Source organism: Spermophilus citellus (genome assembly GCF_964194105.1).
Source record: "Spermophilus citellus genome assembly, chromosome: 18".
NCBI lineage: Eukaryota > Metazoa > Chordata > Mammalia > Rodentia > Sciuridae > Spermophilus > Spermophilus citellus.
The window spans coordinates 16,462,912-16,490,718 of record NC_138200.1 but is presented as its reverse complement, the minus strand read 5'-3'; the positions used below and the strand labels follow the sequence as shown (position 1 = coordinate 16,490,718).

Here is a 27,807-nt window from a genome sequence, read left to right as displayed (position 1 = left end):
AGACATGGTGGGGCACTCTTGAAATCCTAGAGATTCTGGAGACCGAGGCAGGAGGATTGCAACTTAGAGGAAAGCCTTGGCAACTTAGAAAGACCTTGTCTCAAAAATATATAAATAAATAAATAAGAAGGCCAAGGGGTGTAGCTGAGTGGTGAAGTGCCCCTGGGTTCAAACCCCAGTAAAAATTAAAAAAAAAAAAAGAGTAAAAGAAAAAAATGAAAATCTGGCCTAACACAGATATAGAGTTAGAAGATAAAGGAATATTTTAATGCTTTTTCAGATACTTGTTGATATTACTCTTTGACAGTACATCAAAAATCAGTTGGGCGTTATAGCGCATGCCTGTAATCCCAGCCTCTCAGGAGACTGAGGCAGGAGGATCACGAGTTCAAAGCCAACCTCAGCAAAAGTGAGGCACTAAGCAACTCAGTGAGACCCTGTCTCTAAATAAAATACAAAATAGGGCTAGTAATGTGGCTCAGTGGATGAGTGCCCCTGAGTTCAATCCCAGTACCCCCCCCCACAAAAAAAATCAACAAGTATAATTTCTTAAAGCTTACTTGTAATGTGGAATGAATTGGAAATTTACTAAATTAAAATCCATTTGTCAACTTTATATGTAAAATGAATCTTTACCCAGGTATGATTTTATAATATCACATATTAATCATTTGGAACATTGGCTCTGTGAGGTAAACAAATTCCAAGGTTGATAAATTATATTATTTGTTATTACAGATTCATATTTACTAATATTACTATCAGTCTCATCATAAAGAACTAAGTATTGAGAAACTGTCACATTCACAGGGGAAATACTTGTTTTTGTAATTCAAATTTTTTGCTTAAAATTAGCAAAAATTCCTGTCATTTTTTAAAAAGTCACCTTTGTGGTGTGTATATGCGTAGTACTGGGCACTGAACCCAGGGCCTTGTGCATGCCAGGCAAGTGCTCTATCACTAAGCTACATCCCCAGCCCAAAAAATCACTTCATTTTTGACAAAATGTGTACTGAATGTGTGTGAATCAACCTTTCAAATAAAAATAACATCCTTATGAACGTGGCTAGTTCAGCTTACAACTCAATCACATAAGTGTTTCCTTGAAACAACCTGTTGTTCTTGAAGATATAGAAGAGCTTTGTGTGTGTTTCCCATTTCATCACAGAAAATAGTTTTGAAAAGTACACATATCAGTATCTTGCTTGTGATACTGTAATGTGGAGTTTAAAGACTGGGCAAACAGCTGGGCATGGTGGCTTGCCACATGCCTGTAATCCCAGTGGCTTGGGAAGCTGAGGCAGGAGCATCATGAGTTCAAAGGCAGCTTTAGCAAATTAGTGAGGCCCTAAGTAACTTAGTGAGACCCTGTCTCAAAAAATAAAAAGGGCTGAGAATGTGGCTCAGTGGGTTAGGTTAACTCAGGGGCACTTAACAAAAAAATTTTTTTTAAAAAATTGGGCAGGGCTGGGGCTGGGGCTCAGCAGTAGTACACATGCCTGGCATGTGCGAGGCACTAGGTTCAATTCTCAGCAACATATATAAATAAATAAAATCAAGGTCTATCAACAACTAAAAATAGATTTTAAAAAATTGGGCAAACAATACATAGGATCTCTATATATAATTTCTCACAACTGCACGTGAATCTACAATCATCTCAAAATAAAAACTGTAATTATAAAATATTGTATTCAAAGACTGATAAAAACTTTTGTGCTTTATGGGAAACTTACTATTTTCTTTTACAGTGCTGGGGATCAAACCCAGGGCCTTGTGAAAGCTAGGCAATAAAGAGGAACTTCAGTGGAACTTGCCTTTTCTAACTCCAGTGTATGCTGTCAAAAAAATATTTCTCGGTACAGTTTAGTGACACTGCCTTGATTTATGCAAAGGCCCCCTTAGTTTTTCAATCACCATCACTTTTGCACCATCAGTGCAAATTTCAGCACAGTGGAAAAAAGTATCATGAGTATAATTATGAAATTTGTTTTAATCATTCAAATCCCGGAAGAGGTCTCAGGGCTCTAGACATCATCTGACCATACTTAGATCTAATGACTGTTACATAATATTGAATTAAAATAGAATTAAATTACATTTAATTAGCTATTTTAAAACTCATTACCACCTCTTTTTTTTTAATGAAACCTTCTAATGGTGACCATAACAGACATGGATTTGAGATATTATTCATTGTTTCACACTGTTTACTATCGTTTCTTCAAAATTTTTAATATAGTATAGTCTCTACTTACCATGGGAGCAATGGATGCTAAGTAGTTGGCTCTGGGATACTTTTTTGCGTATAAACATCTAGAGTTGTCACCTTCAGGATATTAAAGATGAGGCACTAGAAAATGGCCCTCTAAACACAGACTGGGGAGGCAAAACCTACAAAAGACTATGAAGAAAAATTATCTGAGGAACCAACATTAAATCAGCTATGCTGTCAGCCAAGTCTTTGTTCTCAGTTAGAAGGTCACATAGACTTAAAAAGACAAGCTCTAGTACTGTCATGAGGGTATGAGGGAAGGAGTGTTAAAGTGTCCTTGGAAAACAACACAGAAATAGGTCTCCATTCCCTATTTAAAGGACTCCACAATAAAGCACGCCCACTAGAGAAGGCCAAAGCTCTTGAAAATGGGCCAGCAAACCTCCTTTAGATGAACTGGAAATGCAACTCTCACCAATACAGTGGTGTGCACACTGCTGTCAATTGTAAGATGTCTCCTCTGTGGTGTTTCAGCAGTGGCTGACTGAAACCATGGCTCTGTGCATGTCCTCTGCTGTCTGATGAAGTGTGACCCCTTGCTAAAGGCTTCATTACACTACTTGTACACACAAGGTTTCTATCTTGAGTGTATCCTCTGATGTCGTATAAGATTTGACTTCCGACTAAAGCCCCCCCACATTTCCTGCAAACATAAGGTTTCTCTTCTGAATGGCTCCTCTGGTGTCTAATGAGGTGTGACTGCCAGCTAAAGCCCTGCCCACACTCCCTGCACACGTGAGTGCCCTCTGGTGTTTAATGAGAGTTAACTTATCACAAAAGCCTTGCCCACATTCCCTGCAAACAAAGGAACCCGAGTGTGCCCTCTTATACCTAAATAAGTTTGGCTTCTGCCTAAACCTTCTACCACAATCTCTGCACATGAAAAGCTTTTCCCCTGAGTGTGTCCTCTGATGTGAAATCAAGGTTGACTTATCATTAAAGCCCACACTCCCTGCATACAAATGGCTTCTCCCCAGAGTGTATCCTCTGGTGTGTAATGACAGTTGACTTCAGGCTAAAGCCTCACCCACACTCTGTGCATATAAAAGTCTTCTCCCCTGTGTGTGATCTCTGGTGTTTGTGGAGGTTTGACTTCAGGCTAAAGCATTGCCCACACTCTAGGCACACATAAGGTCTAACTCCTGAGTGAGTCCTCTGGTGTGTCTTGAGGTTTGATTTCCAGCTAAAGTGACGCCCACATTTTGCGCATATGTAAGGTTTTTCTCCTGTACGTATCCTTACGTGTCTGAGGAGGTGAGGCTTCTGACTAAAACTTTGCTCACACTCTCTGCAAACATAAGGCTTTTCTCCTGAATGTGTCCTTTTATGTCTGATGAGGTGGGAATGCTGGCGAAAGCCATGCCCACATTCCTTGCAAACATAAGGCTTCTCCTCAGTCTGTGCCCTCTGATGTGTGATGAGGTTTGACTTTAGGCTAAAGCTCTGCCCACATTCCTTGCACAGGAGGCTTGACTTCTGAGTGTGTTCGCTATGTGTGAAGAGGTTTGATTTCCAAGTAAAGCCTCGTCCACAATCCTTACACACATAAGGTTTCTCTCCTGAGTGTGTTCTCTGGTGACTTCCAGGTAAATCCTCTCCCACATTCTCTGCACACATAAGGCTTTTCTCCAGGATGTGTCCTTGGGTTTTTGATAAGGACCAACATACTGCTGAAGCTTGGTCCCCACTCTGTGTACATGTACGGCATCTCCCCTGTGTGTGTCTTCTGGAGGCTAAGTAGGTTTGACTCCTTGATAAAGTGTGGCCCAAACTCTTCAAATTTGATTGCTTCAAATCCTGAGACTTCCAAACCATGCAATACTTTGTCCCTTTCCTCAAGGTCGGCCTTCTGTTCTAGGCTGGGCCTTATATCCACTATTGTGTTGCCTTCCTTGGACTTTACTGGATGTTCTTCACTTGGGATGGAGGACGACTTTGATATGTCATTTTTACTTGTGCCCCCAAACAGTGGCTTGGAGTCTTGTTTTCTCTCTTGAATTTTTGCTTTGTCAGTCAAGCAGGATTGATTAAAGGGTTGTTCCTGTTGTTTTTTCTGACATTCTGGGTACTGATTCCCTGGGTGGAGATGATTTCCTGCATATAAACTTGAAAAGAGCTGAGGCAGATGACTGAGCCACACATGTTGGCTAAGGACTTGTTGACTGGAGAGTACCAGAGGGCAGGAAGGACAAGGTTGAATTTCTGACTTTGATCCTGCTGAATAAAGAACATTTTCAGAGAAGTCATAAGTAGGGCTGCCTAGGTTATTTTGCCATGTCCACTGGTGATTCATAATATATTTATATTACAAGCTATCTCACAAGTAGAAATCCGTCATAAGACCTATTTTTTAATTTCTCTTTATGCATTACATTTTCTGTTGCAGGAGTTGGTAAACTCATCCAACAGGCCAAATCCAGCTTGCAACCTATTTCTGTAAGGCCTCCCAGTTCTAAAAAATTAAAATAAGCTGGGTATGGTGGTACATGCCTTAATCCCAGTGGCTTGGGAGGCTAAGACAGGAGGATCGCAAGTTCAAAGCCAGTCTCAGCAACAGCAAGATGCTAAGAATAGTGATGCTAATTAAAATACAAAACAGGGATGGGAATGTGGCTCAGTGGTTGAGTGCCCCTGAGTTCAATCCCCAGTACTCAAAATAAATAAATAAATAAATAAAATTAAAATTAAAATTATCTTGGGGGAGGAAAGAAGACAACCTGACAAGATTGTATGTGGCCTTAAAAGCTTAAATATTTACTACATACCACTTTATCGAAGTTTGACATCCATACGATTATAATGTAGAAAATTCATATCAAGAGCTTTTCACATTATCACATTATTCTGGTACTGTTCAGCAGTACCAGAAATCAACCAAAGACAAAAATAAATCAAGACATGTTTATTCATGAAAAACACTGAACTCAGATTAGAATAAGAGTTTGCTACATTATTGCTATAGCTGTATATTTAATCATCTGGGGAGCACCAAAACAGATATGTAGACCAATAGTACAGAATAGAAGACTTAGAGACAAACCCACATAAATACATTATCATACTAGACAAAGATGCCAAAAACATACATTGGAGAAAAGATAGCCTCCTCAACAAATGGTGCTAGGAAAACTGGAAATCCATATGTAGATGGCTCTCCCTCCATCCTAGCTTAGTTGTTAATGTGGTAGCTTATATGAGGCAGGCCACCAAGTCATTAGCTGCTACTGAGGGGCTCACTTGATTTGTAATGGAAGGTGAGAAACCAATGTCCCTGCAGCTGTCAATACAAGTTAAGGTCTAGGTAGTAAATGAACAGGGAAGACAAGCAACTGCTTTCTGAGGATTACAGTCTTGAAGAAAAAATTTGATAGACTATCCAAAATTCAACAGGGAGACCCTGAAAATGAGACAACAAGAGAGAGGCTTGACAAACCATCCACACAACCCTGGCATTAGAAAGCTGTGGGCTGGGTGGGCCTGGGCTCTCCACACATCCCTGCCTGACAAGTCTACCACACGGCCTGCGCAGTGGTTTCATTAATGAGGTTCCAGGCATAAAGTTAGTTAGAAGAGATCGAAATAAAACACACAGACAGTACCTTATTTATATTGCTAGGTCCGAGACGGCTCACCTCTCTGGTTCCCACCTCTAGCCGCCCAGCAGGGCAGCGAGGATTACTCAGGGCTAGCAGGAGAGAGAGAGAGAGAGAGCAAACACACCTGGGAGTAGCCCTTTATTGGGGAACAAGAGATTCAGGGGAGAATTCCATCCAATGAAGGTTGAGGGGGGGGCTGTACTCCAAGGTCAGGGTCAGTGATTGGGTCCCCAGGGTCAGTGGTCAGGCACACCCCCACACGGATGGGCTCTCTCATCAGGAAAGGGTCGGGAAAGCTTCGACACAGCCAAAGCGCCTCAGGCCCTTAATGGGAGTCACCCAATCACACGTTAGAATGGCTTCCCACATATTCCCCCTTTCTTTTCTTAACAATGAGGTGGCGGTTTACTCTCTGGAGTTCCTGGATTCTTGATTGGAAGAATCGCCATCCTATGGTTACAATACAAAAGAGAATTAACAGCAAAGAGAATAATCCAATAATGTACCCAGCGGAGTGTTTAAGAATATTTCCAGGGTTGAATCCATTTAACTCCTTCAATATTTGGTTAGCCAAAGAAGAAGGATCTGAAAAATCAGCTCTATTATTTTGAATATCTTGGATATGGTGATGAAGTTCCAGAATACCCAGCTATTATTACTATTTTGCCAAATACCTAATAAATGGTTTTTAACCTTTTTTTTTTTAATCCCAGAGAGAAGCATTGTACTTGGCAGCTTTAACACATATATACTTATAATTAGCATGGCATTTAAGCCTTTCCTTAAATTTTAAGGCTGAAAGTTCATTACCTATGTTTATAACAGTCGCCTCTAAGGCGTTTAATTTAGTCTCAATCCTTTCATCAATATTTACTTGATTACGCAGAGCCTTGGAAGTATTTTGAGCTAAATTATTAAGAAATTTTGTATGCTGAATATTCTGAGACAATGTCAGAGATGCAGAGACAGTTGAGGCAATAAATGAGACCAGTGCTAAAACACCAACAATTATGACTCCAATAGCACGTTTAGGTCTTGTTAGCTGGGCATGAATTTGCTGCAAGACTTGTAAACCAGCATCAGCATACCATGGCTCTGAAATATTAGCAGGTAATAAAACGAAAGAGGGCTGATGAAGTATCAGCACTCCTTTTCCTCTATTATACCTAGTAATACAATTGGTTAGGTTGCACTTATTACAAGTAACAACATATCTGTCTTCCATCCATTTAACTTTTACATTTCCAATAATTAAAACATAAGGAGATTGGACACAAGCTCGTAAGCCATAGCAAGATCCCTCTTTACAGTTCTTGCCGACAAATTTTGGTAAAGGTTTATCTGTAAAATGTAAATACTCTGAGGCAGCAATTAAACGCCAAATATCTCTTTGAACACCTCCTTCACTATAAGTCAAAATATTACTAACAAATCCTGCAGGTGTCATAGCAGAATTTCTTCGTAATTGTCTCTTATGAATTTTTGGAGACCAGTCTAAAATATACCCACTAGCTTTAGACACCTTATGTTGTACAGGAAAGGTTTTACACAATCCATCCATTTAGGAAAGGTGTCAATCTCAATTATAGAACTATTTGGACAGTGGGGTACTGGTGGAGGTTTTGCAGAAATGACTGGCTTGTTATGGGAAAGTCCCATCTTAATTACTGCTCTAGTATTAGGTTTTAAGTCCCCATAAATAGAATTATTTGTCAGTCTAGGTTTACCGATCGCTGTCTTTTCTTCAAATGATACTTTCAGATAGCCAGCATGTTTATCATGTGACCAACACAAAGGTAACTGGGCACTGTAGCCAGAATAATTAAATCTAGTCACATGATTGGGAGTAATATGAGTATCTGTAAATCCTCCCATCATGAATGAGTCATTAGTAAATACTGGAATAGATTCTCCAGTCCACACAGCTGGGTGTACCAGGGGTGGATCTGGGAAATATGTCCAATAAGTGTCTACTTGATTCCCTTTTACCTGACAGCCCAGTAGGGCAATTATTGTTGCTACCATCATCACTGGGGTCCTGTTCTTTCCTAGGTGTCAAAGTATTCGGGAAGCCTGGGTTGTTAGTTTCTTCACATCTTTCCATGAAATAAGCTTTTCGGCTGGTTCAATCTGGTCTTTCTTCATCTTTTTCCGATATCTCCTCTTTCTGGGTAGTGGCTCCTCCGGGTTGATCCTCAGTCGCTTGAATCTGGGTTTTATCTCCTCCATGTTTGATAGCACATTCAGGCACCCAAATAGGATGGAAAGCACCTTCTGGGAAGATACAAGCATGGCCTTTTCCCCACATTATTACCAGGTCTGGACCCTTCCACTGACCAGTCTGTAAATCTTTCCACAGAACTCTGCCTAAGGGGCCTGTTACTGAGGGAGACATTTGCCTCTCAGCAGCAGTGTGACCTTCTGCATCACAGTTTAAAGAATTTAAAACAAACAAGGCATGATTAAGGCTATTTTGGGGAGTCACAATCCTATTCCCCCCTTTTAATTTTTGTAATTGAAGCTTAATAGATAAATGAGCTCATTCCACAATGGCTTGACCTTGGGGGTTATAAGGAATTCCTGTTTTATGATTAATTTTAAACTCTTGGCAAAATTGTTGAAAAGAAGAGCTTACATCAGCTGGAGTATTATCTGTTTTAATCTGCATAGGGCACCCTAAAACGGAAAAAGCTGCTAAGCAATGAGAAATTACATGTTGAGTATTTTCCTAGTACGTGCTGTGGAAAAAACAAATCTAGAATAAGTGTCCACTATGACATGCACATAACATTGCTTACCAAATTGAGGAATATGAGTTACATCCATTTGCCATATCTGACTTGGTTTTAATCCACGGGTATTTACCCCTGATGGCAGGGATGGAGTGTGAATAACACACTTAGGGCATTGGCTTACAATCTGACGAGCTTGTTCTCTGGTAATATTAAATTTTTTACATAAGCTAGAAGCATTTTATGATGCAAGGAATGGGAAGCTAGGGCACAGTCATACAAAGACATCTGTTGACAAAAGGCTACTAACTTATCAATTTTGTCATTACCTGAAACTAGAGGTCCAGGAAGATTAGTATGGGCACGGATGTGTCCTATGAAACATGGGTACTTTCGCATTAGTACTCTCTTTTGTAAATTATGAAATAATTCAAATAACTCCTGTGATGAAGTAAACCCAATAACTGAGGTTTCAATATTTTTGGTAACTCCGACTGCATATAAGCTGTCAGAATAGATATTAATAGGCTCATTTGAAAAGTAATCTAAGGCACAAATCAGAGCTTGAAGCTCTGCTCTTTGGGCAGAAGTATAAGAAGTTTGTATTACCTCTGTGTGAACACGGCTGAAGAAACCTGCCTTACCGGAGTTGGAACCATCCGTGAACACCGATAAAGCTTCCTCTATTGGATAAGAACGTACAATTTTTGGAAAAATAAGTGACGTTAATGATGCAAATTGTACAATCTTATCACGAGGATAATGGCTATCTATCTGGCCAGGGAAATCTGCAAAAGCTATCTGCCATGAGCTAGAAGTTTGAAAAAGCCAATTAGTCTGTTGAACAGAAAATGGAATAATTATGATATCAGGCTCAGATCCAATTAATTGTAAAATCCTAGTTCTACCTTTAATTACTAATTGAGCTATAGAATCATGAAAAGGAATTAATGTTTTTTGAGGGGAGTGGGATAAATAAATCCACTCAATAACTCCTAATCTTTGCCATATGGCTCCTGTTGGGGTATGCTCAGTTGGAAATATTAATAAATACACTATTTCTTTCGGATCTATTCTAGTAAGCTGTGCATTTTTAATTGCAATTTCAACTTTTCTTATGGCTGTCTTAGCTTCCAAAGTTAGCTGACGTGGAGAGGTTGGAGAAGGATTTCCTTGTAATATCTGAAATAAAGGACTTAACTCAGAAGTAGTTAGTTTTAAGGATGGCCTCAGCCAGTTAATATCTCCTAATAGTTTTTGAAAATCATTAAGGGTACGTAACTCCTTAACTCTTATCTGAAGATTTTGAGGACGGATTGTACGTCCTTGAATTATCTGACCTAGATATTGAAAAGGAGATACCTTTTGAATTTTTTGAGGAGCTATACATAAACCCATTGCTGTAAGTGAAGTCTCTAACTGAGTAAAAATTTCTGAAAGTACCTCTGGATTAGCATGAGCCAATAATATATCATCCATAAAATGAATAATATATGCATCAGGAAGACTATTTCTAATGGGATTTATCGCCTGGTCAACATATTTTTGGCACAGTGTAGGACTATTACGCATTCCCTGAGGAAGTACCTTCCAGCAATATCTTTTAACAGGTTCCTTAAAATTAATTGCTGGGACAGTGAAAGCAAATCTTTCACAATCTTCAGGATGTAACCTTATAGAGAAAAAGCAGTCTTTTAAATCTATTACCATCAAGCTATAATCTAAAGGAATGGCTGTGGGGGAGGGAAGTCCTGGCTGTAATGATCCCATAGGCTGAATTGCATGATTTATCGCCCTTAAATCCTGTAGTAATCTCCAATTTCCTGACTTTTTCTTAATAACAAAAATAGGTGTGTTCCAAGGACTAAGCGTTGGTTCAATATGACCAGCCTGAAGTTGTTCCTCAACTAATCTATGAATTATTTTAAGCTTTTCCCCTGAGATGGGCCACTGAGAAAACCATATAGGCTCCTCTGTGAGCCACGTGATTTTTTCAGCTGTCTTAGGGATCGGGAAAGTACTCAGGGCCCCTAGTAAAAATTTTGGTTTGGAGTATTTATTAATCTTTGTCGTGGAGACTGGCTTGTAAACAGATACTCTTTCTGAAGGGTCTCCTTATCATCTCCAGGAAAATACCTCTGATTAACTTCCTCAACTGACCTTATAGAGTTTGGAGTAACTAATAACAATCCCATTTTGCCTAAAATATCTCTTCCCCATAGGTTAGCTGGTAAAGACTCTAACACATAAGGCTTAAATACTCCACTGTTCCCATCGGAATCTTCCCAACGGAGATAGTTGGCACTTTGAGCAGGCTGTGAAACCTGTCCTATTCCCTCTAGGTTAGCTGGTGCTACATGCAAAGGCCAGTTCCTAGGCCAAAACCTACTGGACAATACCGAGATATTAGCCCTTGTGTTTATTATTCCTAGGAAATTTTTATTATTAATTCTAAGTTTTAATAAGGGGCGTTCTTGCCGTACTAACTGTGACCAGTATACTTTGTCCGGCGGTTTAGAAACTGAATCTACTGGCAGGTGCCTTTCTGAGACACAAGGCAATAATATTAATTGAGCATAAATATCCTTTGGGGTGAGCCTTAGGGCATAATTGGATTTTACAGTAACATATAACTGTCCTTTAAATTCTGAATCTATCATACCAGGTATTACCTCAATGGCTCCCTTTAATTCATTACATCCCAAAATCAAACCTACAGTATTATCAGGAAGCGGCCCGAAAATCCCAGTAGGGATTTGTTTTGGCCCCGTTTCAGGATCTAATTCAACTGTCTTTGAAGGTCCTAAGAAAACTGTCTGTGATCTCTGTCCCTGTCCCGGTAAAAATCGCGGACTCTCCTGGTCGGCGCCAGTGACGTCACACTGTGTGACCTTCCCTGAGCTTCCCCGTATTGTTGCTGGGCTCCCGCTAGGAGCAGATGATGGCGGCGAGAAGGCGGGCTGATCCGCGCCATCTGAATCCTCCGCATGGGGCTGCAAGTTTAAATTCACATTTCTAACCTTTGGCTTGGCCCCTAGTGCCTTTGTTTTTAAAGGGCTTAAGGGAAAGGGAATTAACTTAGCCTCAGGCTGATTCTCCATTTGAATAGACTAACAGCTCATTGAATGCCTTTTAAAAGGTCTTCAGGGGGCCACGAACTTTGGCCCATATATTCAAAAAGACAAACTTCTAGGGCCGTCCAAGTTTTCTGTATATTTTCTATGCCTCCAGGTAGTTCATTAGAAAGACAGACTCTCTGTAACTTCCTTCCTAATTTCTCCCAAGTAAGTAAATTTGGAGATTCTTGGTCACAAAACCAAGGACAATATTCATCTACAATCTTTAAGAATTGTAATAACTGAGTTTTCTTTATCTGTTTTCCTTTCTGATTAATTATACTGTCTAAAATAGTCAGATACATTTCCTTATCCGTAGAAGTAGAATTTCCCATTTTAAGTAATTTAACGTCTCTTTCCTTCAATATCTCCAGGTACTTTTGTGACCCAATTGTTACCTCTTCCTTTATCTTTATTTTTATTCCTTATCTTCCTTTATCTTTATTTTTATTCCTTATCTTCCTTTATCTTTATTTTTTTTCCTTATCTTTATAGCGCGTGCTCCCACTCAATCTAACTAATCTAGAATGCCCCACATTGGGCGCCAATTCTACCACGCGGCCTGCGCAGTGGTTTCATTAATGAGGTTCTAGGCATAAAGTTAGTTAGAAGAGATCGAAATAAAACACACAGACAGTACCTTATTTATATTGCTAGGTCCGAGACGGCTCACCTCTCTGGTTCCCACCTCTAGCCACCCAGCAGGGCAGCGAGGATTACTCAGGGCTAGCAGGAGAGAGAGAGAGAGAGCGAACACGCCTGGGAGTAGCCCTTTATTGGGGAACAAGAGATTCAGGGGAGAATTCCATCCAATGAAGGTTGAGGGGGGGCTGTACTCCAAGGTCAGGGTCAGTGATTGGGTCCCTGGGGTCACTGGTCAGGCACACCCCCACACGGATGGGCTCTCTCATCAGGAAAGGGTCGGGAAAGCTTCGACAGAGCCAAAGCGCCTCAGGCCCTTAACGGGAGTCACCCAATCACATGTTAGAATGGCTTCCCACAGACAAGGAGATGACAACCAGAGTAAAGAAAAAATAAGAGGATTCAGTGGAAAGTAGAACGCCAGGAAAGACACCCTCTCCCCAGTACTGGGGATTGAACCCAGGGGTGCTTTACCACTGAGCTATCTTCCAAGCCCCTTTTTATATTTGATTTTGAGATGGGGTCACACTAAGTTGCTTAGAGCCTCACAAAGTTGCTGAAGTTGTGATCTCAAAGTTGTGAAGCTCCTGCCATAGCCTTCCAAATTGCTAGGATTACAGGAGAGCACTACCATGCCCATCTCAGGAAAGATTTAAAACAACCTGACCTTTGAATTTTCTCCCCAACCCACACATTTAACCATAAATATAGATAGGAAGCCTTTCTAACTCAAAGTCTTTGAGTACGTTTATGGCCAATTCTTTCAGATCACTAAGTTCTGCAGTTACAAGACTGACATCAACGAAGCAAGAATTAAAAATAAACACTACCAGGGTGTGGTGGTGCACACTGTAATCCTAGCAACTAGGGAGACTGAGGCAGGAGCATTCCAAGTTCAAGGCCTCAGCAATTTAGTGAGTCAAAATTTATAAAGAAAGCTAAGGGGACTGGGGTTGTGGTTCACTGGTATAGCACTTGCCTGGCATGTTGTGAAGCCCTGGATTCGATCCTCAGCACCACATATAAATAAATAAATAAAGTGAAAAATCCATGTGCAACCAAAAAATGTTGGAAAAATAAAAAGAAAATTAAGGAACTTAGACAATCCAACTTCAAAACTTAATATAAAGCTGTGACAATGAAGATAGTATCATAAGGAGGAGGTATCATAAGAAGGATAGCTTCAGTGGAAAAAAATTGGAAGACCAGAAACAAATCCCTAGATTTCTAGTCAACTGATTTTTTAATCAATTGAAAGGTGCCAAGGTAACTAGTGGGGAAAGAGAATACTCTTTTTAAACAAAGAATGTCAGGACAATTGAATATTCACATACAAGAATATAAGCTTAGACTCTCACCCCCACATAATATACAAAAAGTAACTCAAAATGCATCATGGTACTAAATGTAAGCACCAAAAACATAAAACTTCTCAAAGAAACCAAAAAAGAAAGAAATTTTTGTGATCTGAGTTAAGTACAAAATTCTTAGTTAGAAAACCAAAAACACAACCTATTTAAAAATAACAACAACAAAAACAGCAATAGGGCTCAGTGGAAGACCTTGCATATATTAGACAGAGTTTCTGTTAAGTTTTCTGTTAAGATTTTCTCTTTTTTTTTCACCCACACTTTGACTATGACATGAGGCCTGGTTCCATCCTTAGTTCCACCAAACAAGACCAAAAAACCCTGATAAATTGGAATTCATCAAAATTTCAAACTTTTCTGTTTGAAAAGACATCATTAGGAAAGTGAAGATAATCTACAAACATGGAAAAAATATCTGCAAAGGAGTGTAGAAAAAAATAGGAAGAGATAATCAAGAAACTGACTCTTAAAGAGCCACATGGAGTAAGATCTATAAATCTGCATTTTCAACTGAGTATATTCTACAAGCAGCTCAGAGGGGAGGGAGTAAAGAAGACTTATGGATCTGAAATACCAGAAAACCAAAAGGCCAGAAGAATAACTGAGAATTACTAAATCCTTAACAACAAAGAAACCACTAAAAGTGTAACCCTAAAAACTGCATGTGGTCTCTGCCCAAATCCTCAGATGAAAGGCAAATTACGTACATATGTGAGAGATTGCCAGAAGGCCAGCTGAAAAAGAAACTATTTAAAGCAACAGGAACAGAGCAGGAATACCAGCTGTTACATATTGCTGAGGAGACCAAAGTTTACAGTTCGAATTCAGATGAGAAACAGAAAAGTGTGACCATATGATGGGGGAAAAGTGGGCAAGGGAGTGGGTCTAGTTGTTAAATTTAGCACACAAAGATTTCAAAGAAGCCATTGTATTTTCAACTAACTAAAGGAAATTATATTCAAACCAAAAAAGGAAAATAGGATATCAATATTAGAAAACATGTAGAATTGTAATAGAGAAATGGACACATTTTTTAAAAAAGAAATTACCCAACTGAAACAAACAATAACTAATTTAAGAATTCACTTGAAAGGTTCAGTAGCAGACTGAAAATGGAAGAAGAAGGATTAGTAAATATGAAGATGAATAAATAGAATTTACCTACTCCGTTCCAAAAAAAGAGAGAAAAGAGTTTGAAGAAAAATGAACAGAAGTTTGTGAGAAAGTATTCACTTTCAGAAATGTATGGGCAACATATAGTAACCCAATATACTGGTAAACTGGAGTTCTAGAATGAGAGGAGAATAAAAAGGGCAGAAAAAACATTGAAATAATTGCCATATATTTTACCAAATGAGTAGAAAACCTAACTTACAGATCCAAGAAGCTTCATAATGCCCAGGAAGTGACAACACAAAGAAAACTATCTCTGAGAACATCACTTACTATTGAAAATCACTGTTGAAAAGATTGAAAACAATCACAGAAGATAAATTACATATAAAAGAAAAACACTATATGATAACTTCTCAAAAGATATTATAAGTTCCAGGCCAGTGCAGAAAACTTATCAAGACCCTGTTTCAAACATAAAATTTTAAAAAGGGCTACAGATATAGGTCAATGGTAGAGTACCCACCATGTATGAGGTCCTGAGTTCAATCCCTAGTACCACCAAAAATAACAATGAAATCAAAAGTTGGTTCTTTGCAAAGATACACAAAATTAATCTCTAGCTAAAATGAACAAGTTGAAATATACAAATTTTAAAAGTTGATATAAAAAGAATAAAAATAGTCACATATCTATTAAGTAAATAAAATCTGAAATTTAAAATCCTCCCTCAAGGAAAACCTCACTGGTAAATTCTATCAAACATTAAAGAAAGAACACTAATTCTAATAAACTTTCAATAAAACCAAGGAAGGATACCTCTGACCTCATTTTATGAAGTTACTATTACTTTCAAATCAAAACCAGATGAAGACTTAAGGAAACTACCAATCAAAATCCCTCATGAACACTGATAAAAATTCTTAGCAAAACATTTGCAAACCAAACTCAATAAAATTTTTAAAATATATATAATATGATGAAATAAGGTTTACTCCAGAATGAAAGGCTTATTCAACTTTCAAAAATCAATCAAGGGCTGGGTTGTGGCTCAGTGGTAGAGCGCTTGCCTAGCATGTGTGAGGCACTGGATTCAATTCTCAGCACCACATAAAAAATAAATAAATAAATATATTGGGTCCATCTACAGTTAAAAATATAAATAAAATATTTTGTCCACCTACTAAAAAAAATCAATACAATTGACCATATTAACAAACTAAAGAAGAAATGCCATATTATCTCCTAAAGCAAGGGTCTGAGATTTTTTTTTTCTTAAAAAGTCAAACAACATACATTGGCTTGCAAGCCACATAATGTTTGTTTTAAATACTCAGCTGTACTGATAATATGAAAGCAACAAATCAATTAAATGGGTATGGCTGTTTTCTAATAAAACTTTATTCATATGAACTCTATTTACAAAGAAAAAACATTACCATCCCACAGGTCTAATTTTGTGACTTCTGATCTAAATAAAAACATAAAAGTCATGTGAAAAAATTCAACAGTCATCCATGATTAAAAAAAAAAACTCAACAAAACAGGAACAGAAGGAAAATACATCAACCTGATAAAAGTAACATCATACTATATGATGAAAAAGTGAACTCTTGCCACCCAAGATACAGAACAGGGAAACAATGTCCACTTTCACAACTTCTATTCAAAACTGTACCAATGGTCCTAGCAATTGCAATAAGGAAAAAAAGAGATAAATGGTAATAAAAAGATAAAGAGGGAAAGATGGAAGGATGAAAAAAGGGAGGAAAAGGATGGTGGGAGGAAGGATCAAAAGCACGCAGTATAAAAAGGAAGAGCAAAACTGACTTTTTATTCATAGATGACATGACCTACATATGGAAAATTCTAAGAATCTACAAAAAATACTATAATTAATAAGTGAATTAAGCAGAGTGACAGGAAACATGGGCAATATATAAATAATATTCTCACTATACTAGCAGGGAACAACTGAAGGTCAAAATTTAAAATACATGGGCTGGGATTGTGGCTCAGCAGTAGAGCACTCACCTAGCATGGTCGGGACCCAGGTCTGATCCTCAGCACCACATAAAAATAAAGGCATTGTGTTGTGTCCATCTATACCTCAAAAATAAATAAATAAATATTTTAAATAAAATACAATTCCATTTAGAATAGCATATAAAATTATGACAACATGAATATAAATACCTAGAAATAAATGTACCAAAACATATGCAAAATATTTGTATCATGTTTTAAATCCTTTTATGAGATGCTCAGTCAGGTATGGCCAAAAGAAAATACAAAGGAGGGCTGGGGGTGTGGCTCAAGCGGTAGCACGCTCGCATGGCATGCCTGCGGCCGGGGTTAGATCCTCAACATCACATACAAACAAAGATGCTGTGTCCGCAGAAAACTAAAAAATAAATATTAAAAAAAAAGAAAATACAAAGGAGACGATCAGGAAAAAAATAAAACAAAACAAAATTTTTTAAAATTTATTATATTTACAAGTTCCAGAGAAATAGAATTAGGCATTATAAATCCCTAACATTGTTATACATAGGCATTATAAATCCGTAAACAGTTCTCTTTAGGCAGGACATCAGGAAGGTATGTGATACAATCTGGAAATGGTTAGGTTATGTTTTATTTCTTAAACTAGAGTGCTGGCACATGAATATGTATTTTATTATTATTCATAGCTTTCTATAATCTGGAGAAGTAGAGATAATCAGTTATTCTTAGTATAAGAGAAAACAGAAAGTATCCAGAAGTGTCATGAACCATCTGTGGGCTGTGTGTGGATTGTGTTGTGCATAGTAGGCTCTTGAGGGGATAGGCCTGCACTGCCAATACCCTGTCAGAGATTGATCTCGTGATGCAGGTGCGCCTCCCCCTCTAGCTCTGACTAAGATCCCACACAGCACCTGAGATGAGTGTGACTCACCAAGATGTCAATCAAATCTGCTGACCACAAGAAATCATGAAGCAAGACTCTACCCTTGAAAACTTATTCCTCTCTGATCCCCCCCATAAAATAAAGGAAACGCAGGCTCATGCTCTTTCTAGCGCTCTTTCTAGCCCTTTAAGGTCACAGAGCAGTCCTGCCCTTGGTTTAAAAACTATTTTTTTTGCTACTTTCTTAGCTTAATGTTGCAGTCAGCTCTTTTTATACCCAGTTCAACTCGTCTTCATGGGTCATGGTTGAGACAAAATGTTGGTAGATTTAATGTCAATGAGGTAGGTACAGTTTTTAAGATCCAGAGGAAAGAAAAAAAAGACTATGAACGTGAAAAGCATTATAGAGAAGGCAAGACAAATGAGGAAGGGAGGTTTTCAGGAAGAGGGAAGAGATCCTCCCTCAGAAAAATCCCTCCCTCAACTGAAGAGTATATTCTGCAAGGAAACCAAAGCTACAAAGCCTTATCAGTGGCCTAAAGAGGCCTGCAGATGAGCTTCTTTCCAGTATCTGAGAAATGCCTCTTTCTTCTCTATCTGCCAAGCTGTATGCTAGATAGATGAAAGCATCTATCCCATGCTCACACTCACCTGGACAGAGGTCTGGCAGATGTTTTCTCACCTCTCTCCAGGGCTCTTCCCCTTGCTCCAGCTGAATAATGAGTTTTGGTTTGGAAAATGCAATTTCTGTTCATAGGGAAGAAAACAAGGAGATACTTGATTATGAGAACTCACAAGGTTACAAAAGACCTATGAATAGTTAATTTTTCAAAGTAGAAAAGCTGAGTGAGGAAAGGCAGTTCCAGAAATGAATCATATTAAAGATAAAGTAAAAAGAGAGCCAAGCCTTGGGAAAGAGGCCTGGAAATGCATAACATGAGTGATATCATACATAATATGAATAAATCAAATTATCTGCTTCAAATCTATTAAATCTAGATTTACTAAAAGTAAAAAGGTAAATAACTATTTTTAAGCGCAACCCAAAAGAATAACCTTTCTCATGACACATGAAAAATATCATGTGGGACAAATTTTAGTGCTAAGGGACGCCATACTTACCTAATGATACCAGGTGACTATAATTCTCCAGCATCACTTCCCTGTGTAGGATCTTCTGAGCAGGGCTTAACAACCTCCACTCCTCTTGGGTGAAGTCCATAGCCACATCCCTGAACACCACAAAAGCCTTTAACAAAAAATACATCCCTGTTTTATCCAGGAGCCACCTTGCCTGAAGCTTAGAATGAGAGGTCAAAAGGCTCCCTAAAGCTAGAGAACTATTCAGTGGTCCAAAGCAAAATGCTGGCTATAAACTGTGTATAAAAGAGTCATTACTCTCCTCTCTCCATGTCTCAATTTCCTTATAAGATCGATATTATAATAATATTTACCTTACAGGGTCATTATCCAAATATCCTATAACTCTGAGGGAGATGAGCCTGGATGAGGCTGACACGTGGGAGAACAAATTGGAGAAGTCAATGAATGCCAGTCCTTGGTAAGTATATAGAACTACAGGACCAACCTTAAGGTGTGCCCTCTCTCTGGACTTCCTTCTTTAAGATCTAAATTATTATTTTTCAGCCTAAGTGGGGTTTCCTATTGCTTCCACTCAAAAACATCCTATTGGTTGACTGTTTCAGTGAAGACCTCCAGTAAATCATACCTGTCTCTACCAATTTATGAATTTTCCCTCTAAAGTAACCCTGGGCTTGATCACGTGATTTGGTTTATGAAATGGGACATTAGCAAATACGATGTAAGCATTACATTAAGTGTTTGGTTGGGGGACTAGCTTTCATTTTTTCTGTGCAGGATACCTGGAGACCATCATGTGAATAACATTAGCTTTTCAGTGAAAAAGGCCACATGGAGAACCAAGAACTGAAGCAACCCAGCCAACCAGCCTGTCAACTTCAAGACACGTGAGGTCACCCAGCTCCAGCTCAGGAGCCAGCTGACTAGCCACATAAGAATCAGCCCAAATGTGCTAGGTCTATTTGCTGACCAACAGAATTGCAAACTAATAAATGATTTCATTTTAAGCCACTAAGTTCTTTTTTTTTAAAGGAAGGAATTTTTTTAATACCTTTATTCTATTTATTCATTTGTATGTGGTGCTGAGGATCAAACCCACGGCCTCACATGTGCTAGGCAAGCGCTCTACCGCTGAGCTATAGCCCCAGCCCCAGCAGTAAGTTCTTTAAGCCACTAAATTGGTGCATAGAGTTGAACTGCTTCCATAAAAAAATACCTAAAACATGTGGCATTAGTTTTGGGAGTCTGATACGGGCAGAAACTTGGAAAACTGTTATCGCAGGTTATAAAACTAGTAAACAAAATGTTAGCAGAGACTGAAAAAGCAGTAAAGACACTGCTACGGTAGTTTGAAAAAAGGTTGTTATATATACAGTAAAACTACTGCTGCATGAACTTGGGAAAAAAGAATATATAACTGATGATCTCTCAGATCTGGCTAAGGAAATCTCCAGACAGCCAGCTGAAAATTTCAGTTGTGGGCTGGGGATGGAGCCCATATAATAATGTATAGAAATAGAAGCATTGTAGAAATTATTATGGAATTAGTAAGCTAATTTAGAGGAAAATATAGACATGACAGGACTTGCTAGGTATATTAGTTCAGCTTCACATTACTATAACAAAATACTTGAGGCAATTCATTTAAAAAAGGTTTATTTAGCTCACAATCCTGGCATTTCCAGACCCAAATCAGGTGAAGAAGCCTTAGTCTCCTTGAGTTCAATCCCCAGTACCAAAAAAAAAAAAAAAATCTATATTAAGGAACATGTTGATTATATGCTCTTACGGCTTAAGAGTCTGAGAATGAAAAAGGTAATAGGAAAAATCAGCTGACACAAACTTTTGGCTTTTCATAGTACATCAGAACACTTCCTTATTAATAGTAAATGAGTGGTTAAGATAGCACATACAGGGCTGGGTTTGTGGCTCAGCGGTAGATCGCTCACCTAGCACATGTGAAGCCCTGGGTTCAATCCTTAGCACTACATAAAAATAAATAAATAAAATAAAGGTATTGTGTCCAACTACAACTAAAAAATAAATATTTTTTAAAAAAAGATAGCACATACATAAAAGATTCAATATTATCTTGGAAAATTTCTGAGTGGGATTTCTTATGCATTCTTGGTGTTAACACTTTCAAGTGAATGAAATATTTTACAAACAAGAAACACTGAACTCTCAGTGTTGCTCTGAAAACATGTAGGAACATATAAATCTCCACCAAAGGAGTCCAGGATTAAACTAAATACAAATCTCTTTTCTATCTAGATTTTACTCTCATCGGCTGATAAGCATAGTCAAAGCAAATTTGACATAACCAAATTAGCCCATATCAAAAATGATAGTAAGTCATTCTGGTAACTATATCCACACTCAATAAATCTTCATTTAATTAAGTCAAGGTCATCCTAGTCACCATTCTCAAGAATTAGAAGGGGGGCTGGGGATGTGGCTCAAGCCGTAGCGCACTCGCCTGGCATGCGTGCAGCCTGGGTTCGATCCTCAGCACCACATACAAACAAAGATGTTATGTCCACCGAAAACTAAAAAATAAATATTAAAAAAATTTAAAAAAAAGAATTAGAAGGCATCCCCTAAATTCCTATAGTCTGCCAACCACTATTTTCCCACATACAACTGATTTTCTGATGCTGAGTCTCTTCGTAATATCCTTCAAAACCCAGCTTACTCAAAAACAAAATCTATACTCCTCAGCCTGGCACAGGGAATTCCGTTTGATCTGTCCCCACTCAAACTCATGGTGGAGGGAAAAATCTCTCAGAGAGCAGGGAGGTTATAAAATGAGAGAGACATGCAAAAATATTACCTTGAGAATGATTTTAACCTCTGTATAGAGAAGACTATAGGAAGTGCCACAAATAGACCCTACAGGCTCTGTCCAAATGATGAAGAGAACATCCTGCTAAAACTTCCTGACACCAAAGGACAATGCAGGTTTAGGGCAGATATTTTTTAAATATTTATTTTTTAGTTGTAGGCAGACACAATATCTTTATTTCATTTTTATGTGGTGCTGAGGATCGAATCCAGTGCCTCACCACTAGGCATGCACTCTACCACTGAGCCACAGCCCCAGCCCTAAGGCAGATTTATTTTTAGAGAAACAGGACCTCCAGAACTGCCCATGCCAAAAGTGCTCTCATATGTAAAATTCAGTTCATTCCATATCAAATTCCTCCTGCTCCACGTGTGAATAGCTAGTCTCTATCTTTGCCTGCACATATTTTTAAATTAACCTTAAATAGGTCTATTGGCTACTATATTCCTTCCACACTGGGGCAATGGTAGTATGCCCAGTGGCCCAGTCTCTGAAACAAACTATGCTTCTGGTCCTCTTCCCCGCAGCTCTCCAATTTACCAAACGCCCCAGCTACAATTCAGACAGTCCTACTTCTACTCCTCCTCAACCTCTCAGGCCACAGGTGTCTCTGCTGTTGCCGTTTTTAATCCATATCACTGGACAACTGCGCTTGGATGTCCCTGTATTATTATTGAAACTGCTGTGTGTGGTGTTCACATTAATTTGAATGACTGAGCAATGGATGCAGAAGAAGGGTATGCTAAGGGAAGACACCAGGTATGAACCACTTTTCAAGGGCAAGGAATGAAATTTGTCAGCAAGGCAGCCTCCAGGGCAATAAAAGGTAAGAAGTGGGGCGGCAGGGATCCTGATGATAGCCAAGATGTAATTACAGATAATTCTCACCTCCTTTTTGGCTCTCAGGAGCCCCGTGGCCATTTTCCTGATCTCCACAGTGCTCCCCTGGAGAGTGTCTAGGTGGAACCTCCCTACCAACGTATTAAAAAGGCATCTACTCCAAAGCCCCACAGTTAGAGATCGGAGATGCCACAGAAATCAACAGCGCAGCCAGTTCCAACCCAGAAATGGGGAAAGGGGGTCCAGGATGCCCCAACACTCTCATACTCAGCTCCAAACTGACCAGAGAGTGAAGCCCTTGTCCCCAGCAGTGCAGTGAGTTTGTCTATAACACTACGGACTTCAACGATGGAAAAACCGCACGGTGTGCCTACAGGAGAGCGCTCTCCCAGTTTGTCTCCGTGACTAAAATGGGGGCAAGCAGAGACTCGTGCTGACTAGAGAGCACTTGCGGAACGTAGGGTGCCCGTCACGGATCCTGAGGCCGAAGCTCGAGGAAATAAAGGGCAGAGACGCGGGAAAAAAAACAAACAGGGAGCCCTATCCAACCACTAACCAGCCTGATGGGCCTAACCCACTGGCCGGAAGTGCATCTGTACGTAAGCACTACGCCGGAGGGACGGCAATAAGGGAGGACGGAAGTGACCCCAGAGGCCTCTGGGAAGTGTAGTTTCGGAGAGAGGCGGAGGGCGTGTTGTCTTGGACCTGAATTCTGGGATGCCTCAGACCCACTTTCGCCGCTCATACAATCAATTTTAACAAGCCCCTTGTTAAAATTCACTGGCTGCGAAGTTCACAAGTGTCTTCTCCCAAGTCCAATTAGATCCGGTATTTTCAGGATAGCGGGATTGGCTCGGTCCCAACTCCAAGAATGGGGTTGGGAGAAACTGACTGGTGTGTTCCCAGGATTTTAGGAAGTGGAACAGGCTGCTCAAACAACAGAGGATCCCCTCTTGATAAGTGGCAGTGAGGTTCCCAGACTTGACCTTGAAATCCCCGAGATTTCTATTGTAGGCTAGATTACAGATGCAACTTTGAGGATATTTCCTTTCCAGTGATGGGGGCGGTGGGGGGGGGTGGTAGTGGTTGAAAGGGGGCCTAAACCTGAATTTTGCTCAACATGGATTTGTTGCACTATTTTGATTTTAAAGATATTTCATTAAATTATTTATCCTCCTTACTGACGTGTTTTTTTTTTCTTGCTCCCTTAAATTTTGTACCCATAGTCCCAAAGGTATGAGTAGATCTGATCTTCTTATATCAACCTCATTGACACCCACCAATCTGTAGCCTTGGTAGGAGGTGAGGGCCTAGTTTATGAGAGTAAGTCTCTGGAAGGAATCCCTTAGGAACTTTCCCTGAATTGTTGAATATCAAGTGATTTTATCTTTTTTTTCCTCAATATCCATTATTTCCTGGTAATCATTCTTCCCAAGGTTCCAATTCCAGGAATCTTCAGGACCCTATCATAGTGCACATATTCAAATGATTTTTTTTCTTTTAATACAGAAGATTGAACTCATGGCTTTGTGTATGCTAGGCAAGTGCTCTGCCACTGAGCTACTTCCAAATTCTTTTATATTTTGAGATGGATCCTCACTAAATTGCCCAAACTAAAGCCCTGAACTTGCAGTCCACTTGCCACAGCTTCCAAAATTACATGCATCATGTTGCTCAAAGATTATTCTGAAATCTTTGCACACCCCCTAGATCTCTTCAACAACTTCTCTCCTGGATAAGTAAAAGCCAAAGTTTGCATGTTAAATATCAGCCTCTGATAATATTAACCAGTGGGTAGGTGCTTAGAAAGGAGGATCAGCCTAGATCCCTATTCCATCTTAGGTCAATAACCTTATCAAGGGCTGGGGATGTGGCTCAAGCGGTAGCACACTCACCTGGCATGTGTGCCACCCGGGTTGGATCCTCAGCACCACATACAAACAAAGATGTGTCCGCCGAAAACTGAAAAATAAATATTAAAAAAAATAACCTTATCAAGGATTTAGTAACTACCAATATGGAATGCTTACAACAGAACTCAGTAGGGACTAAAGTCAGATCTGAGTCTGGGCAGTGAGGAACACAAATTAAATGAAGGGATAAGAAAACTTCAGAAAGAGATGGACAAGGAGACAAGTGAGGATGAGGGATAAACTAGATCCTATGTAGACATCTTTATACACTGGTAGGAGAGACAGATCCAGGCTGACAGAGTATTGTAATAAATTAAGCATAATACAAGAATGGGTCAGATGATAATGGGAGTCTGGAAAAACAGAACAAGCAGGGAAGCAGGCAGTATCTCTTAAATTCCACAGGAATGAATACACATCAACAAAACACCTAAGAAAACATTTATAGCTGCACTCATTTAAATCAAAGACAGTATTTACTGACCACTATGTACCAGGTACAATGATAACATCCTGGACTGAGTTTGCCTTGTCTCAGAGCCACCTGTGATAAATATTCTGAGGAGTTCTATTTCCTGTATTCTTATCTGGGTTGACATGTGACAATTTATCTATATTATAATCACCAATGCAGGAAAAAAAATCCAGTTATGTTCATCTGGGCCACATATCTGGTTAAAATTAACATAGCAGGCTGGGCAGCTCAGGAAGATGAGGCAGAAGAATTGCAAGTTCAAAGCCTCAGCAACTTAGGGAGGCCCTAAGTAACTTCTTGAGACCCTGTCTTTAAAGAAGTATAAAAATGGGCTGGGGATGTGGCTCAGTGGTTCAGTGCCCCCGAGTTTAATCCCCAGTACCCCAATACAAAAACAAAAAAAATTAACATATCAGATAAAAAAAATCAGTAAGAGGAAGAAAATTGGAACCAAAAACTTCGGAATTAAAAGCCACTATGTCACTGATGAGACAGAGAAATTAACCTGAGAAACATTAGTGAATAAATATACTTCAGTCTCTGTGTCCTCTATTCTATACCATTGGTCTACCGCCTGTTTTGGTACCAGTACCATGCTGTTTTTGTCACTATTGCTCTGTAATATAGTTTGAAATCTGGTATCGCTATACCGCCTGATTCACACTTCCTGCTTAGAATTGCTTTTGCTATTCTGGGTCTTTTATTTTTCCATATGAATTTCATGATTGCTTTATCTATTTCTACAAGAAATGCCGTTGGGATTTTGATTGGCATTGCATTAAACCTATAGAGAACTTTTGGTAATATCGCCATTTTGATAATGTTAGTTCTGCCTATCCATGAACAGGGTATATTTTTCCATCTTCTAAGATCTTCTTCTACTTCTCTCTTTAGGGTTCTGTAGTTTTCTTTTTTTTTTTTAAAGAGAGTGAGAGAGGAGAGAGAGAGAGAGAGAGAGAGAGAGAATTTTTTTTAATATTTATTTTTTAGTTAACGGTGGACACAACATCTTTGTTGGTATGTGGTGCTGAGGATCGAACCCGGGCTGCACACATGCCAGGCGAGCGCGCTACCGCTTGAGCCACATCCCCAGCCCCTGTAGTTTTCATTGTATAAATCTTTCACCTCTTTTGTTAGGTTGATTCCCAAGTATTTTATTTTATTTTTTTGAGGATATTGTGAATGGAGTGTTTTTCCTCATTTCCGCTTCAGAAGTTTTGTCACTGATATACAGAAATGCCTTTGATTTATGCGTGTTGATTTTATATCCTGCCACTTTGCTGAATTCATTTATTAGTTCTAGTAGTTTCTTTGTAGACCCTTTTGGGTCTTCTAGGTATAGAATCATGTCATCTGCAAATAGTGATAATTTAAGTTCTTCTTTTCCTATTTTTATGCCTTTAATTTCTTTTGTCTAATTGCTCTGGCTAGTATTTCAAGGACTAAATTAAATAGAAGTGGTGAGAGAGGGCATCCCTGTCTTGTTCCAGATTTTAGAGGGAATGCCTTCAACTTTTGTCCATTCAGAATGATGCTAGCCTGACGCTTAGCATAGATAGCTTTTACAATGTCAAGGTAAGTTCCTGTTATCCCTAGTTTTTCTAATGTTTTGAACATAAAGGGATGCTGTACTTTGTTGAATGCTTTCTCTGCGTCTATCGAGATGATCATATGGTTCCTATCTTTAAGTCTATTGATGTGGTGAATAACATTTATTGATTTCCGTATATTGAACCATCCTTGCATCCCAGGGATGAATCCTACTTGATCATGGTGCACAATTTTTTTGATGTGTTTTTGTATTCGATTCGCCAGAATTTTATTGAGGATTTTTGCATCTAGGTTCATTAGAGATATTGGTCTGTAGTTTTCTTTCTTTGAGGTGTCTTTGTCTGGTTTCGGAATCAGGGTGATGTTGGCCTCATAGAATGAATTTGGAAGAGCTCCCTCTTTTTCTATTTCCTGAAATAACTTGAAAAGTATTGGTATTAATTCTTCTTTAAAGGTTTTGTAAAACTCCGCTGTATACCCATCTGGTCCTGGGCTTTTCTTGGTTGGTAGTCTTTTGATGGCTTCTTCAATTTCATCCATTGATATTGGTCTGTTCAAATTGTGTGTATCCTCCTGACTCAGTCTGGGCAAATCATATGACTTAAGAAATTTACCGATGTCTTCACTATCTTCTATTTTATTGGAATATAGGTTTTCAAAATAATTTCTAATTGTCTTCTGTATTTCTGTAGCATCTGTTGATATTGCCTTTTTCATCCCGTATGTTAGTAATTTGAGTTCTCTCTCTTCTTCTCTTCGTTAGCATGGCTAAAGGTCTGTCAATCTTATTTATTTTTTCGAAGAACCAACTTTTAGTTTTGTTAATTTTTTCAATAGTTTCTTTTGTTTCAATTTCATTGATTTCTGCTCTGATTTTAATTATTTCTTGCCTTCTGCTACATTTGCTGTTGTTTTGCTCTTCCTTTTCTAGGGCTTTGAGATGAAGTGTGAGCTCATTTATTTGTTGGTTTTTTCTTTTTTTGAGGAATGACCACCAGGCGATGAATTTCCCTCTTAAAACTGCTTTCATTGTGTCCCATAGATTCCTAATCCACAAAGTTACAACTATTTTATATTTGATAAAGGGGCTAAAAGCATGCAATGAAGGAAGGATAGCATCTTCAACAAATGGTGTTGGGAAAACTGGAAATCCATATGCAACAAAATGAAACTGAATCCCTTTCTCTCGCCATGCACAAAAGTTAACTCAAAATGGATTAAGGAGCTTGATATCAAATCAGAGACTCTGTGTCTGATAGAAGAAAAAGTTTGCTCAGATCTACATATTGTGGGGTCGGGCTCCAAATTCCTTAATAGGACACCCATAGCACAAGAGTTAATAACAAGAA

At 38.9% G+C, this 27,807-nt stretch overlaps 1 protein-coding gene and 1 long non-coding RNA gene across 3 annotated transcripts in view; one reads left to right on the top strand and one right to left on the bottom strand.

The window, feature by feature from the left end:
* Positions 1 to 19,757, top strand: part of LOC308637142 — a 41,557-nt gene extending 21,800 nt beyond the window's left edge. The window contains exons 3-4 of the long non-coding RNA XR_014019565.1: positions 19,195 to 19,294; positions 19,612 to 19,757. This is a non-coding gene — a long non-coding RNA (uncharacterized lncRNA). The remainder of the gene's footprint in view (positions 1 to 19,194; positions 19,295 to 19,611) is intronic.
* LOC308637128 (zinc finger protein 875-like) lies at positions 3,535 to 23,058 on the bottom strand. 2 transcript variants are annotated; one of them, XM_081273327.1, is made up of 4 exons: positions 22,568 to 23,058; positions 18,856 to 18,982; positions 18,385 to 18,480; positions 3,535 to 4,492 (listed from the first exon to the last, which is right to left on the bottom strand). In XM_081273327.1, the coding sequence occupies exons 1-4, from the start codon at positions 22,598 to 22,600 to the stop codon at positions 3,813 to 3,815; spliced, it is 936 nt and encodes a 311-aa protein (XP_081129453.1). In that variant the 5' UTR covers positions 22,601 to 23,058; the 3' UTR covers positions 3,535 to 3,812. The 2 variants fall into 2 exon arrangements, with proteins under 2 accessions (XP_081129453.1, XP_081129454.1); XM_081273328.1 differs by having other exon boundaries at positions 3,535 to 4,489.
* Between the last annotated feature and the right edge of the window lie 4,749 nt (positions 23,059 to 27,807).

Bases quoted from the DNA above. Each gene is read 5' to 3' on its own strand.
- LOC308637128 (XM_081273327.1), bottom strand. From the start codon at position 22,600: ATGGCCACGGGGCTCCTGAGAGCCAAAAAGGAG. The intron at 18,983-22,567 runs GTGAGAATTATC...TTTTTGTTAAAG, and splicing joins TCCTGAGAGCCAAAAAGGAG to GCTTTTGTGGTGTTCAGGGA. The intron at 4,493-18,384 runs GTGAGTGTGAGC...TTCTTTATTCAG, and splicing joins TCTGCCAGACCTCTGTCCAG to CAGGATCAAAGTCAGAAATT.